The sequence below is a fragment of the Octodon degus genome, unplaced genomic scaffold (assembly GCF_000260255.1).
Source record: "Octodon degus isolate 3935 unplaced genomic scaffold, OctDeg1.0 scaffold00104, whole genome shotgun sequence".
Classification (NCBI taxonomy): Eukaryota; Metazoa; Chordata; class Mammalia; order Rodentia; family Octodontidae; genus Octodon; species Octodon degus.
The window spans coordinates 1,590,254-1,605,800 of NW_004524680.1; the positions used below are offsets into that span (position 1 = coordinate 1,590,254).

At 39.9% G+C, this 15,547-nt stretch overlaps 1 protein-coding gene across 3 annotated transcripts in view; it reads right to left on the minus strand.

Annotated features, from left to right (window-relative positions):
• The window catches only part of Adipor2 (adiponectin receptor 2), a 99,366-nt gene that overhangs the window by 5,255 nt on the left and 78,564 nt on the right, over positions 1-15,547 (minus strand). For all 3 annotated transcript variants that reach the window (XM_023723917.1, XM_023723916.1, XM_023723915.1), the window contains exons 3-7: positions 14,482-14,601; positions 7,335-7,506; positions 4,476-4,662; positions 4,056-4,243; positions 438-631 (exon numbers count right to left, since the gene is read on the minus strand). In XM_023723917.1, the coding sequence (XP_023579685.1) occupies positions 438-631; positions 4,056-4,243; positions 4,476-4,662; positions 7,335-7,506; positions 14,482-14,601 (861 nt within the window). The remainder of the gene's footprint in view (positions 1-437; positions 632-4,055; positions 4,244-4,475; positions 4,663-7,334; positions 7,507-14,481; positions 14,602-15,547) is intronic.

A 15,547-nucleotide genomic window follows, 5' to 3' on the forward strand; every position in this document is an offset into this window, starting at 1 on the left:
CACACAAAAAGAATTGACTAAAATGACAATTACCAAGCAACACTCAGGACAGTCAGCAGGGAAATAAACACACTGCCTGAGCACCGCCTGGGATAAACTGTTACGAGGTGGATGGTCATGGGCTGAAGACAAGCTGCAAAATCTCACTAAGTTTTACTTTCCTTATATACAAAATGAAATATTAGTGAGTCAGAATAACAGAATTACTGAATTAATAATGAGGCAGTCCATATGCTGGGCACCAAGCGTGCAATAAATATGAGTTATCAGTGTGCTCACTGTGCAAAGAAAAACACAGCTACTGAAGGACAGAGTTAGGTCTACAATACAAGCCTCTCAATTTGGAGTCTGCAACTTCTGATAACCTCACATTCCAGTCTGCCCAAAATCCACTAACAGACTGGCATACATGTTTATTCAGCCCTGACCACACTTACCCAGATGTCACATTTGCCAGGAAAGAAGCGCTCAGGGATCCGGGCAGCATAGAGGGCAGCTCCAGTGATATAGAGGCTGGCCATGAGCATCAGCCAGCCAATCTGCCCTATGGTGGCAGCCTTCAGGAAGCCCTCCGCAATGACATAGTGCAAGGTGGGGATGATTCCACTCAGGCCCAAGCCCACAAATACTCCTAGACATTATGAGGAGAAAAACAAAAACACAGAAGGAAGAAATCAGTGTTACACGGCAGCACCATTAATTCTGTAAATGGAAAATTCCAAAGTATGATGCAACAACATTAGCTTTTTGTTTCAAAAAGAAAAGGTTCTTCAAACTCTGAGACACTTACGTTACACAAACAGCTAATATTCTAAAGATCTTTTTATAAATGCAAGAAACTAAGGGTACAGTACTGTGGAACCTTTCAGAGTTTTTTATTGTTTGTTTTGTATTTAGGGCAGGATCTACAGGGTCTCACTGCGTAGATCTGACTTGTGATCCTCCTGTTTACAGCCTCCCAAGTGCTGGGATTACAGGCATGCGCCACCACACCCAGTTTCAATCACCCTCTCAGCATGCCCCCGGGGCGGGGCCAGAGTTTTCAATGATACAAACATTCTGCTGTGGCATGCATGCCATAGGCTCACCATCACTGGTTTAGGAACTTTTTTTTTTTTTTTTTTTTTTTGTGGAACCAGGGATTGAACTCAGGTCCTTGTGCTTGCCAAGAAAGCATTCCACTGAGCCATGTCCCTGGTCCCTAAAAACTGAGACTTCCTCTCTTTCTTTCTTTCTTTCTTTCTTTCTTTCTTTTTTTTTTTTTTTTTTTTTGGTGAGGAGGTGGAACCAGGTATTGAACTCAGGCCCTTGCACTTGCCAGGGAAGTGCTTATTCTATTGGGCCATCTCCCAGACCTACCATCACTGGTTTAGAATAATGTTTACAAGGACAACTCTGAGAGTGTGTTCTGGGGGCAGGGAGATGGCTCAGTGGAATAAGCGCTTTCCTGGCAAGTGCGAGGGCCTGAGTTCAATCCCCGGTTTCGCAAAAAAGAAAGAGAGAGAGAGAGAGAGAGAGAGTGTTCAAACTTCCCTAAAAGCTACCTTTTATACTGATTACAAAACAGAGAAAACTTAGTATTTTTTTTTCTTTAAAGCAATAAAAATTATTGGGATGGAGAAAGCAATAAATAATAAATAGGGCAAGCAAGCAGTACAAAAAAAGCTGAAGTATTTCTCATAGTGTTGTAATCTAAATTTATGACTTAAAAGTGGGCACTGAAAACTTTTAAACACTGAAAAAATGGCCTAACTTGTCACTTAAATAAACGGTCACTAAATAAAGCATGTGCTTCTGGAAGCTCCTAGGCTTCCCAGCAATCAATCAGAGAACCTATAGAAATGGAGAGGGATACTGCTCGTGGTAGAGTATGAGTTAGCACATACTAGGCCTTGGGTTCCCCAGGGAGGTCAGCATCAGCTAGAACAGCCAACTGCCTTCAAGATTATCTGAAGCAATATTTTCCAATTTTCTGGGGCCAGGGAGATGGCTCAGTGAAATAAGCGCTTCCCCGGTAAGCGCAAGGATCTGAGTTCAATCCCCAGTTCTGCCAAAAAAAAAAAAAAAAAGAGCCAATTTTCTGGGTATGACCTAGGTCAGTGATGGTGAACCTTCAAACCTTTTAGCGCTTTCAGTGACACAAACAGCCCATTGTGGCACATGTGCCGTAGGTTCAACACCACAGACCTAGGTTCTAAGATCAACTAAAGTGAAGAACTATAATAAAATAAAACTTAAGTGAATGGTAATTTTTTTTAAAAGTTGTCATTTATATGTGCATGAGCTTACATACACATTTAGAGATCCAAAAGAAAAATGTCATGATCACAAAGTTTGAAGTCCAAAGATCTAATGTTTTAATGTGCCAACCCAAGCAATAATTTGTTTCAGTTGCAAGTGCTCCTACATTTTGACAAGCAGAGTAAGAATGAGCCTTATAACACAAACTGTCCCCCGTAAGCTTTCCCCAATAGACCAGGAGCCTATTGCTTGCTCTGTGTGTTACCAAACAAGTTGCAATATGCAGCAATATACACAGGCACAGGCACAGGCACAGGCACAGGATACATACTCAAAATGAGCATTTAGAAGAGAGGAGGAAAGTAACAATGCCGAACTCAGAAGACAAGAACCAAACAGGTCTAACTAAAACCTTTACCCGACTCAACTCCTCTCTACAGACTAAGCAAAGGTCTTGTCTTTCATCCTCTAAGTGGAAGGCACAGGAACTTGGTTGATTCTTCTGGTGTATATAAATAACAACATTCAGCTCTCCTCAGCAAAGACATTCTTATCCCAGCTGCTCAAGCAGGCTTAAGCCACAGAATTACTGAAGGACTACCAACAGCCAACCCTCCCCACTGTTTATCTGCTCACATGAGCACTCAAAACAGGGGAAGAGGGCAGAACGTTACAAAAGTGGACATTAATATGAGATTACTTCTAGCATTTAGTAACCGCAGATGAGCCAGAACTTGAATGTTACTACTTTTAAGGTCAAAAGGAAAGCCCTAATTATAATATTGTTATTTGATCCCAAGAGGCACTGGGCCTTACACTGGCAACAGCAAACTGAAAACAGCACCGGCTATGAAGAATCACCGTCTAGTTCAAGACAAAAACATCTTTGCTGACTCCACATTTCAAGAAGCCTCAACCAATGTGCTAAGCGGTTCCCAGCTTCCCTTAAGATAGCCTAAATATCCCAATTTTTTTTAAAAAAGCCTTTACCCCTAAATAAAAAGATATATAGTGAGTACTGCACTTTAATAGAACACAATTAGTATGGGGGGAAGGCTTAACCTAAATAGCTTAAAAGTATTTTTAAAATATTTATTTAAAAAAATAAGTACATAAAGAACTGATCTCTATAAAACACAGGCTAAGTTAAAAAAAAATATAAGTGAAGTCATTTCTTTATAACAGCTGCAAAGCTGCCACCTTAGGGACAGTGCACAGCCCAAAATAAACACTGCCACGAACCAACGTGAACCCATGCCCTCATCACTCCACCCCTGGCCCAACCACCCACTCTCAGATGACCGGTAAGCTCAACTGCTCCTCTGCTGTGACTGCCACGCTAAGAGCTCCTCAGCAGCAGGAACTACAGCTCACTCGCCTTCACATCACAAACAGCATAATACTTGCCAAATGGTAGATGCTTCATAAACAGTGAATAAGAGAAAAGTCCAACGCAGAGCTCTGGGCCATCCAGACAGCTCAGCAGATTAAAGCACCTGCTTAGGCAGGCACATGGACCAGGGTTTGGTCCCCAGCATGCAGCGCTGGCCCCACCCTCGAGGCGCACTGAGATGGGGATGGAGACTGGACATGGTGGTACATGCCTATAATCCCACTGCTTGGGAGGCTGAAAATAGGAGGATCACAATTTCAATCTGTGCAGTGAGACCCTGTAGACCCTGTACTAAACAGAGAGAGAGAGAGAGAGAAAAGAGAGAGAAAGGAAAGGAAAGGAAAGGAAAGGAAAGGAAAGGAAAGGAAAGGAAAGGAAAGGAAAGGAAAGGAAAGGAAAGGAAAGCTCCACGTGCACTTACCTGCTCTCACTCCTCGATACTGAGGGGTGGCAAACATGTCCCACTGGGAGACTATAATGGCCGCAATGCCCAGCACACAGATGACAATCAAGTAAATGAAGCAGGGTTGTGGATTACAGTAGAAGGAATAATAGAGCCAAGGAACAAAACTTCCCATAATCAGAAGAGCAATACCAGAGTAATCCAGTCTAGGATTTAAAAAAAGAAAAAGTCCAATAATAATATTACTGCTTTATTCATTAATCTCCCATGACCTTAGTTAACAATGGCTGGCTGAAAGGCAAACCAGGCAGTTTGCTTTAATTTAAAAAAAAAAGTTCCCAGCCAACGGCATCAAACAATGCCGATTCTTCTGGGTATTCTCCCCTAAACCACTAGCTCTAACTCACTGACCAAAGTATGGACAATACAGATACTTACTTGGAGAAGAGCCGGGAGACTCCTTCTGAGTGGCAGTAGACTGTGTGGAAGAGCCATGAAAAGGAAAGGCAGAGAATGGCTCCCAAGAAAAATAATCCAAAGACCACCTTCTCTTGCAGAGGGGCCACAAAGGAAATATTTGGGCGGAACATATAAAAGATCCCCAGGCACAGGAAGAATACACAACCTAGGAAAAGAATTCAGGAGACAAATATCCTTTTGAAGACATAATTATATATTGACTATTTTTTCAATCTTACAGCACTGATGAAACCTGAATCAAAAGTTCCATGGGGGAAGAAAAAGAACTAAGTTATATTATATACAGGTTCAAATCCTCACGATTAATGTGATGATTATGTACAGCAAACATGTACTAATAAAAAGAAATAAAGTGAACATGCCATGAAAATAAAGTTCCATGACAAAAATTTTTCCAAATAACTTAGGCTTATTCAAAATTTTAGTTTATTTCAAATATTGTTGGTAATGATACAGACGTCAGCTTTCCAAACTGAGCATACAGAATGTAAGTTACTCATCTGGGTTCATAATCCAAAATGAAAATGGACAGTGCTGCTGCCTCTTAGATCCAGCACAAAACTTCATTCACGAAGTTTCTCACATAGATGCTACTTTCAAAGGTCAAGTTTGCTTTTGCTTTTATTCTTATAATGAATTCCAACACTTCTAGAACCCTGACAGGAAATACAGTTTTCCTCAACCAACTGCTGTCAAGGAACATCCTACTGCTTCTCTGGTCTCATCAGTGGCCCAACAGATCAAGAATGAGGAATGTAAGGTACCTATTCAAGGCACATGAGACGCCAAGCTCTCCCTGCTTAGGAAGTATCATTTGACACAGACAGTTTAGAAGTTAAATGCTTGCTAAATAATTGTTTTAAAAAGCTATTCTTGATTTAAACAACGAACTTCATCTGATTGTCTTCTATCCTCACTACAACTAGCAGGCAAGAATTGGGCCTGCTTAAAAAAAAAACAAAAATGAAATGGAGTAAGGCTAGAAACTACTTAATACATTCTCAAGTTTACACAACTATTACTACTATCTAATTCCAAAACATTACCATGCTCTCAAACACAAGTCCAGTACCTACTGTTACATGCTACTCTGTTCCCCCTAGCCCTAGACCCATTCATCTACTTGGTCTATATGGATTTGTCTATTTTGGATGTTTCACATATGTAGAATTACACAATCATGTAGCCTGCTGTAGCTGGTTTCTTTCACTTAGCTAATGTTTTCAGGGTTGACTCATGTAATAATATCTATCAGTACTTCATCCCTTTTTATGGTCATCATATGGCTGTGCCGTAGTTTAATTCCTTCATCCACTGGTAGACACCTGGCTTGTTCCCACTTTTTTGTTATTCTGAATAATGTTCCTAATAAGTACTTACAAACATGTTTTTATGTGAACATGATTTTTTGAATTGATAAATGATAACTCTGCTGAACATTTTGGGGAATTGTCCAACTGTTTTCCATAGAAGTGGCCCCATATTACAGCCCTACTGGCAATGTACAAAAGTTCTAAATTCTCTTCATTCACACCAAAACTTATTTTCGTTTTTCATGATAAGAGCCAGCCTGGCAAGAGTGAAGTAGTATCTCCCTGCATTTCTCAGAGCACTTGATTTGTATTTCCTTAAATGACAATAAACATGTATGTTTACTAGTCACTTGTTATCTCTGAAGAAATGTCTACTGAGAAGTTGTACAACTTCTGGGCTATTTTTATGCTTAGTTGTAAGCTCTTTACTAGACTCTTATTGAGAAAATAACTTGCAAATATTCCCTTCCACTACATGGGTTGTCTTTTCATTTTCATGACAATGTTCTTTGACATACATGCTTTTTAAACTTTTTTAAGGTTAAGTTTTTAATTTTGATGAAGTTCAATTTATCTACTTTTTCTCTGATTGCTTGTGATTTAGGTATCAATTCTAAGAAACTTGCTTAATCCAAACCAAGAGTTATATCTATACTTTCTCCTAAAGAGTTTCACCGTTTTAGCACATTGCTAAATTTTGTACACATTGCTAAATTTTGTATATGGTACCAGGCTGGAATCCAACTTCATTCTTCTACACATCGATACTCAACTATCCCAGGAACATTTATTGAAAAGACTACTCTTTGCCCCTATTGTACTTTCTTTTCTTTAGTATATAGTCACGGCTGGATGTGGCGGCACATGCCTGTAATGCCAAGACCCTAGAGGCTGAGGCAGGAAAACCAAAGTTTAAGGCCAACCTGCAGTACAGAGTGAGTTCAAGGCCAGCCTGAACTGCATAGCAAGATCCTATCTCAAAAAAACAAGAAAAAACATCATGAGCTGAAAATATTAATTTCATATTCTATTTCAAGTCAACATGAAATGTAACTGTGAATATTCTAAGTAAAGACTCTGAGAAAAACCAGCTCACTTATATTAAATAATACCTTCCTCTCAGTGGTTACAATATCCTACCAAATTTTGTATAATAATTTTTTCTTTGCATGATTTGAAGACACAATTTTTCACTCTAGGAAAAGAAAAATTTGACTATGAAAAAAAAAATCATAGTATAAACTAGAATAAGCAAAAGAATAAATAAGTGAAAAATTCATCATTAGAAATTTAAAGGGGGAGGGACTTAAATCCCAAGGCACTTTTCAAGTCTGTCTTTATCCTCAAATGAAAATAAAGTCAGCACACACCTATAATCCCAGCACTCAGGACTGCCATGAGTTAGAGGCCAGCCTGAGCTACAAAGTAAGACCTTGTCTTAAAAAATAAGAAAAATAAATAATAAAGTGGATCACCACTTCATTATACCACTAATATTGCATACCTAAGAGATGTGTCCAGATGTTGCCTGTTTCAGTGTGTATTCTGAAAATGCTCTTAAAGCAGGCCCGGAAAGAAGGCATAGGTGGCCGGTGTCCATGTAAAAGGAAGTCATTATCCTTGAGCCAGTCCGGTAGCACATCATGAGGGATCACTCGCCATCGACCTTCCCATACCTGGAAGATGGGCGTTATTGAACATCTTTGTGATTTCAGTTGCTCACTGTGTGTTCACTGTCTGCAAACAACTCTCTCTAACCACACTGTTTTATTATGGGAAAATTAAATGTTAAAAAGTAAGTATCTTCAAAATGTATAATGTCCTATTTTAAGTTCTCAAAAACCAGACTGATAAAAACATATCTTTAAAATGGGGATTCTTCTCAGGAAAAGGAAAGAGCAAACAATTTTGCAGAATATTCCTTAAAAGAGCTTTGTCTAGTATGACCAAAAAGAACAGAGAAAGATTCAAAGCCCCACCCATATAGAACCTCCTAGATCTTTCCACAACAGAAATCTATGTTATTAAAAATCACTATTTTTATATTTAATACTCATGTTGATAAGCAAAGACCTATGTGGAATCACACTCTTATGCCCTTAACCAAACTCTCTCCCTCCCCCTTAACTCTCTTCTCTTTGCAACACAGCAAATATGAAGCAGAAAAGACAGAGATCAGAAAATTTTGGGGTTTCTGACATCAAGTTGCATGAGCTTTAATCAGTTATAAATGTCTAAGCCTCAGTTTCATTTATAAAATGAAAATGATAGTGCTTTGTTTAATAAAGAAGTTTCAAGGATCAAATAAAATGGCATGAGAACTCTATAAATAAGTTAATCCCTAGGATCCACCCCAAAGGAGGTGCATGATCTTCACTGTCCCCACACGCTACCTTCTATCTAAAAGTTACTGACAGAAGCTATGCATGATAGTGCACACTTATAATCCCAGCATTTGGAATGCTGAGGCAGGAGGATTACTATAGAGAGCCCTTCCTGGTCCTCCTCATAGCAGCGCAGAAAGTTTATATTTGTAATATCATGAAAAGTTACTGGAATTCTAGTGAGTTAATTCCAAATGATCACTTCCAGTTCAACCCATGTCAAGAATAAAGGCACTAAGGCATATCTGTAGGGAATCAAGGGTCCTAAATCCAGCCATGATGGTGGCTATCCAGAACAAAGGCTTCTAACCTAAGGCTGAACACAGGTTTTACTCATTCATGAAGAAAGGAGTGGCTTGAGGATGAGTAACTGTGAGAACAGCAGGAAGTAGGTGAGTGCTGAGAGCTGGGTGGGGTAAGAGGCCTGAAATCACCTCTGTAATATGCAGAGAGGAGGCTCTGTAGAAAGAGTAATCTGCATTACACAAGTGAGATAGTATCTAATGTTTTGAGGTCGTGCTTCAGCTCTAATGTGCAATCTTTCAAGCCCCAAGAAGTCACAGCCTCTATCTCAAAGGCTCATCCCAGCTGACAGTGTGGAGCCTTGGCGCTTCATCCCTTCACCCAGCTCACACAGGAAGGGAGCAGTGGGTGGGGGTTCCAAGGAAACACCTCAGCTGGACCAATATGCATTGCTTAAAGCCAACTGAAGGTTTTATTCATTTATGAAGAAAGGAGTAGTTTGAAGACAAATGGACTGTGAGAATGGTAGGAAGTAGATGAAAGGAAAAAGTCCTAGCCAGCTCTGGACGTGTCAATATATGGGAACAGGGTCAGGCTCGGCCAAAATGGAGAAGACAGCCTGTTTCAAGAAGAGTCACCCACATGGTCCTCCACGGATTGCCATGAGTTCAAGGCCAGCCTGAGCTACACAAGGAGTCTGAAGCCAACCTGAACAACACAGTGAGACCCTGTTTCAAAAAACCTATAAAAAAAATAAAATGAAATAAATGTATATTAGTGACACTCCCGCCCTTTCTTCCTTTTCTAGATAGACAGCAAAGCAACTTCATCTCAACAGCCCTTCTAGTCCCTCAGCCCCTTTCCTTCTTTTCTCCCAGTGTACCTCCCCAATGACTTCTATAAGAAAAGTCAAGGGTTTGGTATTTCTTCCTGTGTCTGTCTGTCTACCTCTTTCCTGTTTCTTTTAATGTCTCTCAGCACAGAAGGCTGACATCATAATGACAATTTAAAACTGATTTGCCTCTGCTAGAAGGAAAATGCCAGGCACATGGCCTACCTCCCAGTTAATGTTGGTTCAACAGTGCTTCCAGTCTATTACTCTGTAAGCAAGAATCTCTACTACAAATCATCAGGGCAGATAGACGACTTGCATTCCAATTCCCCAGGTATCTCTACAATGCAGAACGACTGCCATTTATGTGCCAGCTACTCTACATTCTTTTCGCCCTACATCCTTTCTGTTCTCTGCCCTTCTGCCTCCTTGATGACATTTGTAAAAGAACTGATCCTCTCTGTAACACCTCGTGTATCTCCAAAGGAAAGTCTACCAATTAAAAATAGATGGGGCCCTTTTAACTATCTCTCCCACTCCCTCATCTACCAACTCAAACCTGGGAGCCTCAAAACTGGTGCTCACCTGGCCAATTCATGTATGTTTCTAGCACACACTAAAATAATGCCAAAAGACTAGCCTAGGGCATTAATGTCTACTGCTAAAACTTCACTCATGCCACAGGTCCACATGGATAGTTCCAAGATCCTCTACAAATACCAAACTTGGTAGATGTCCCAGTCTTTACATAAAACAGCACAGTATTCACATATAACCTATACTCACTCTTCTTCAAATTAATTCTAGGTTACATATAATACCTGATACAACATAAATGCTGTGTAAACAGTTGTTATACTGTATGGCTTTGGAAATGAAAATAATGACAAGGGAAAGTCTTTACATATTTAGATTTTTTCCCAGGTTAGTCTTGAATTCATGTGCTCAAGTGATCCTCCTATCTCAGCCTCCAGGGCTGCTGGGACTACAGGCACAAGTCAGCACATGGCCTCCCAAGTACTTGTTTGAATCTAAAGATATGAAACCCACGGATACAGACCCAACTGCACCACACTACCACTTATAAAAGTAGTTGTGTAAAAAAAAAAAAAAAGTCGTTGTGTGACTCTTCAGTTTGTATATTTAATTTGAACTTGAAAAAAATCACATAATTGCTGAGATGAACCTTCTAAGGATTGTACTTCTACTAGGAAGAGGAATAAAAAATTTGATCCTTGCATTTAAAGACAGCTTATCATATACAACTGCTCTGCTGTGAATGCATCAGAAACACTTTTTGCTACACATCAACAGTCAAATGCTCCTTTCTCATAGCCAAAAAGAACAGATTGAGAGTTTCTTACTAGTCATATATGCATTGAATGTCAGTGTGATTTTCCCCATTGTTTCTAATGTTCTAGTGATCTAAATACTTGGCCAAGGAGTTTTACTTTACTAGTTACACTTCGATTTTCAAATTATACTTCATATTCAGCAAAGATTGTACTCGCACTCTCAAGTTGAGAATCAGATGCTATCAGCCAAATGCCAACACACATCGGATCCTCTTACCTGCTAGAGGGAATAAATTAGGGTCACAGCTCAGACTTATTTATAATTAAGTTTGAAATACTGCCTAAATCAAACATGTGAGCAGTGGTCTACTATATTTAGCTAGACTCTTGAATGTATACATGCACACACACACACACACACGCGCGCGCGCGCACACACACACGCACCAAACTTGTTCTCTATCAACCTTATTTCCATATAGGCCTGACTATGCTGGTAAAACCAAAGTGTGAAGAAAAACTAAAATCAAAGGGGCAGCCAGATAGCACAGTGGACTAAAGGGCCTGCTTAGACAAACACAGGGACCAGGGTTCAATCCCCAACCTGTGGTGCTGGTGCTAGCCCCGCCCCCCGGGGCATGCTGAGGCAGACTGAGATTGGGTGTGGTGGCACACGCCTGGAATTCCAGCACTTGGGAGGCTGAAAACAGGAGAATCATTACGAGTCCCATCTATATAGTGAGACCCTGTACACCCTGTATACCCTGTCCTAAATTCATTAAAAAAAAGGACTAAGATAAAATTGAAAACTCTAAAGGATTCACCTGTTATTTTATTGCCCCTCTTCCTATAAGAAAAGCTTTTCCAAAAGAGAAGGTACAACCACACATCCATGGCACACCACATTTTAAACTGTTTGTTTGGAGCTGGGGAGATAGCTCAGTGGTCTAACTGCCTGCCTGGCAGGCACAAAGACCTGAGTTCAAGCCCAGTGCTGCATGAAATGGCAAGCTCTGGAACCTTACCATGCTGACCCCAAAAATGGATGTGGTGGCGCCTAACTATAATCCCAGAGCTAGGGAAGCTGAGACAGGAGGATTACTATGAGTCTGAACTGCATAGTGAGACCCTGTTTCCAATCAATCAATCAATCAATCAATCAATAAACAAACAAACAAAATAAATAAATAAACATTATTGGCTTCCAATCCAAGAAACCAAATCATGGTGTCAGTAAACATGGCCAATTTTAAAGCAAGGCCACGGCAAGGTGGAGCAACCCTACAGACACTGTGCAACATGATGCCTCTCCATTCTGCTCTCAGACAGGCTGACAGGGCACTTTTCTGCAGTAAATGATACTGTGCAGCACACAAATGCTCACCCTATCTGTTCTCCCACTAGCTGTTAAATTTAAAGTTTTATGTGCTTTATTTTGAGCTCTCAGTTCAGAGAGAATGAAAAAGTAGTTGGAGCACAGCTATACTATCCCATTAATCTATGAATATTAAATTTCCGTAATAGTCCACAGACATTAAATATACAACTTTAAGAGACTTCTTCACACTAAATTTGTTTCTAAAAATCAAAGGCAGTGTGATATCTTGGAATTCATCATTAATTGATTCTAGAAGCACAACAAGCATCACACAAGAATAACAAACAAAGTGTTCTGGCTAGACAAGACAACAGACACAAAGTTCCAGCTTGCTCAACAGGTAGCCAAACAACCAGGACTAACCAATGGGTTTCTTAAAAGGTATGACTGTCATCTCTTACGTATCGGCTAATTCTCCTAAGACAGGGATCACTAAAATGAATCTATTGTTTGTCTGGGTGTATTCTGGTTTTGTTTCTGTTTGAGACAGGGTCTTGCTATGCAGTACAATCCTGCCTTGAATTCTATACAGCCCAGGCTGGCCTCAAATTTGCAACAATCCTCCTGTCTTCCAAGTGCTGGGATTATAGGTATGCACCTTCATACCCAGCTGGCTGGCTTTTCTATCACCAATTTTCAAACACTAATTTAAGATCTCTTAGGCTAAAAACTATCCTGACCCTATAAATGTTTATACTTTCTTCCTTATACCACTCACACTGCTCCTTAGTCTTAGAAGAGGTACCTATTTTCAAATCGTGATCTTTTCATCCCTGGTCTAATGTATAATATACAAAGTTAGCTGGCCTCAGTTATTTCTAGCATTTTGTGAATGAAGGAAAATCTATAAATTTAGTTTTCAGGATCAAAAGGTACAGTCACAAAAAGATTGGGTTTCATAAAACACTTAAAAATCTATTTGTCGTAACATTTTCGAAAAATCAAGTATTCTCCATAAATTTTAAATAAATTAACTGATACACATGAAAAAAAAAAAAACACATTAAGACCTTAGCTACCAAAACTCTTACTATTCTGATAATCAAGTTCTTATAAATTTACCAGTGTCCCTATTTTCTCTAAGCAAGTGAGCAACTCTAGTTATCACTTTAGAAAATGAAATTCTACAATAAATTCCAGGAAATCTGAAAATGAAAGAGAAATCTTGAGACAGAAAATACATCAACTGAAGTGAAAACACTAGGTGTGCATGAAAATTTGGAAATTTCTATCTCAAGAGTAGTTTGACTAGAACATTTACCATTCAAATCCAACAGCAAAATTTATCAGGGAGACTAGCGGGTGGCTCTTGCCATTCCCCTGTTCCCTTCCCCAACACACACATACACACACACACACACACACACACACACACACACACACACGGTACTGGGGATTAAGCCCAGAGGCATTCAACCACTAAGCTACATCCCTAGCCTTTTCTACTTATATTTTTAAATTTTGAGGTAGTCTTGTTAAGTTGCCCAGAGTGGGCTAAAACTTTCAATCCTCCCTCAACCCCCTAAGTAACAACTATGTTCTACCATTCCCAGCTAGGGACATTTTAGTATCTCCCTTATCAGACACTCCCAATTACATTTCATTGTGCCTTGTCTAATGAACAAGACATTGATCCTATTAACCTGCATCGGGAAAAGTTTGTTTCCCAATTGGGTATTTGCTGGGAAAGACTCACAGGCACTGGCCACAAACAAAGACATATAGAAACCGCATGCAAGCAAAGCAAAGCAAGGGCTAGAGCAAAAGGCTGCCATGCCACCTTTGGTCTTTATTTTTCTATGTATATTGAGTCTCACCTTTACTTGCAGCTTACAAAACAAGCCCTTATCCTGTGTGCCTAAGATTGTGAGAACCTGTTAGGCATCTGGTAGCAAGGACACAAAAACAGGATGACCTTGAGGAGTTTTAGGTGTTCCTGATTACTCTCCTGTTGCAATTCTGTTTTTCTATCCTTCCTCCCACACGCCCTGCAGGTCATTTTCCACATCTCTATTTTAACTCCTTCTTATCCCAACAGATATTCTAAGTTTATCAGAATTTTATCAACCCTGCTATAAGCACAAAATGTACTGTACCCTGAACAGGTTGAAGTCATAAGACTACTTCTGTCCTCATCCTAATTTTCCCAAAGCAAACCAGAGCCCAAAGCAGCACTATTCTCTGTAACAGTTTCTGTTGGAGAGGCCAGCGAGATAGCTCAGCAGAGTAAAGTGCCTGCTTAGGCAAGCACAAGGACCACAGTTCAATCCCTGGTACCACATGCTGTGCCAGCCCCACCCAAGGTCAGGCTGAGAAGGCCACAGAGTCTGGGCACAGGCCTGTAATCCCAGCGCTGGGGCAGCTGAAAACAGGAGGATCACTATGAGTCTGAGCTGCATAGTGAAACCCTGTAACAACCAAATAAATACATTTAAAAAAAAAAGTTTTGGTTAGAGAAGGACTAAATAGATGAAACATGGAAATGCTAAAAAGAACAAAACAAAACACTTGAATCTTACCTTACAAACAAACTCTTCCATTCTTTCCATAGCATGATGGGCCTGTAAGAGGGGGGACATGCCCATAAAGCCCTCATCCTCCTGAGAAGTGTCATCGTTGCACTCGTGCTCCTCAGAGCTCTGCAAGGCAAGCACAGGAACAGTCAAAAACAGAAAAGAGCCAAGTGACAGTCAACATACTTTCCTTGCAGGAGTAGAATAAAGAAAATTTAAGGTCAGAATTAGGTGTCAACACTAATAAAGTCAGCTTATTATAGAATTAGCAGTATAAAAATGAACAACAGTTGCTCAATTCCTCTGGCAGATGACAGCACAATCTACTACAGCAGTACCCTAGGTCTGTTTTAATTTTTCCTCTAAGTCTGTTTTAGTAGCAAATAGCCGGAACAGCTTTATTGGTTTCTTTGGTTTTATGAATCATCTTCACAAAAGATATCCCTTGTTATATAAAACTGAAAATATTACTGAAGGGAATATCTCCAAGAATCCCACCTTAAAGAAACTGTAATACAATGTGCTAAGCATTCTAGAGGCAAAGGAGGTGGCAGCGCTTGGGAGGCACATGTGGCCTGACACACCCTAGGTAAGTGCTCCACTGCTGAGCTGCAGATACACACCTCTCATGTTTACTCAATTTTTAACTCCAAGCACAGAGGAAAGGGCTTTACAGAGGTCACCTAGCTTAATCCTCATAGCCACCTTCTTAGGCAAGTAACCTTATCCTCATTTAACATATAAGCACATTAGGTAAGGCCGTTGAATAAATCACCCAAGGTTGAAGCTAGTAAAGTAGCAAAGAAAAAAAAATCTATTGTCCTTCCACACTCCTAAGAAAATAATTTGTCCAAAAACCTAGAGCAAAAAGTTAACAATCTGGTATTATTTTAAGGATTAAATTACTAAAATCAGGATTTCTGCTTCCAGACCACTCTGCATAATAGTTTAGACAAATAGTAAATAGACATACTGTAGTAATAAGGGCAATGAACAGGAAATCAGGAAATATATGTAGTGGGCCTTGGTTCTACCGTTCTACCACTAACACTGTTACATTTTTGTTTCTTTG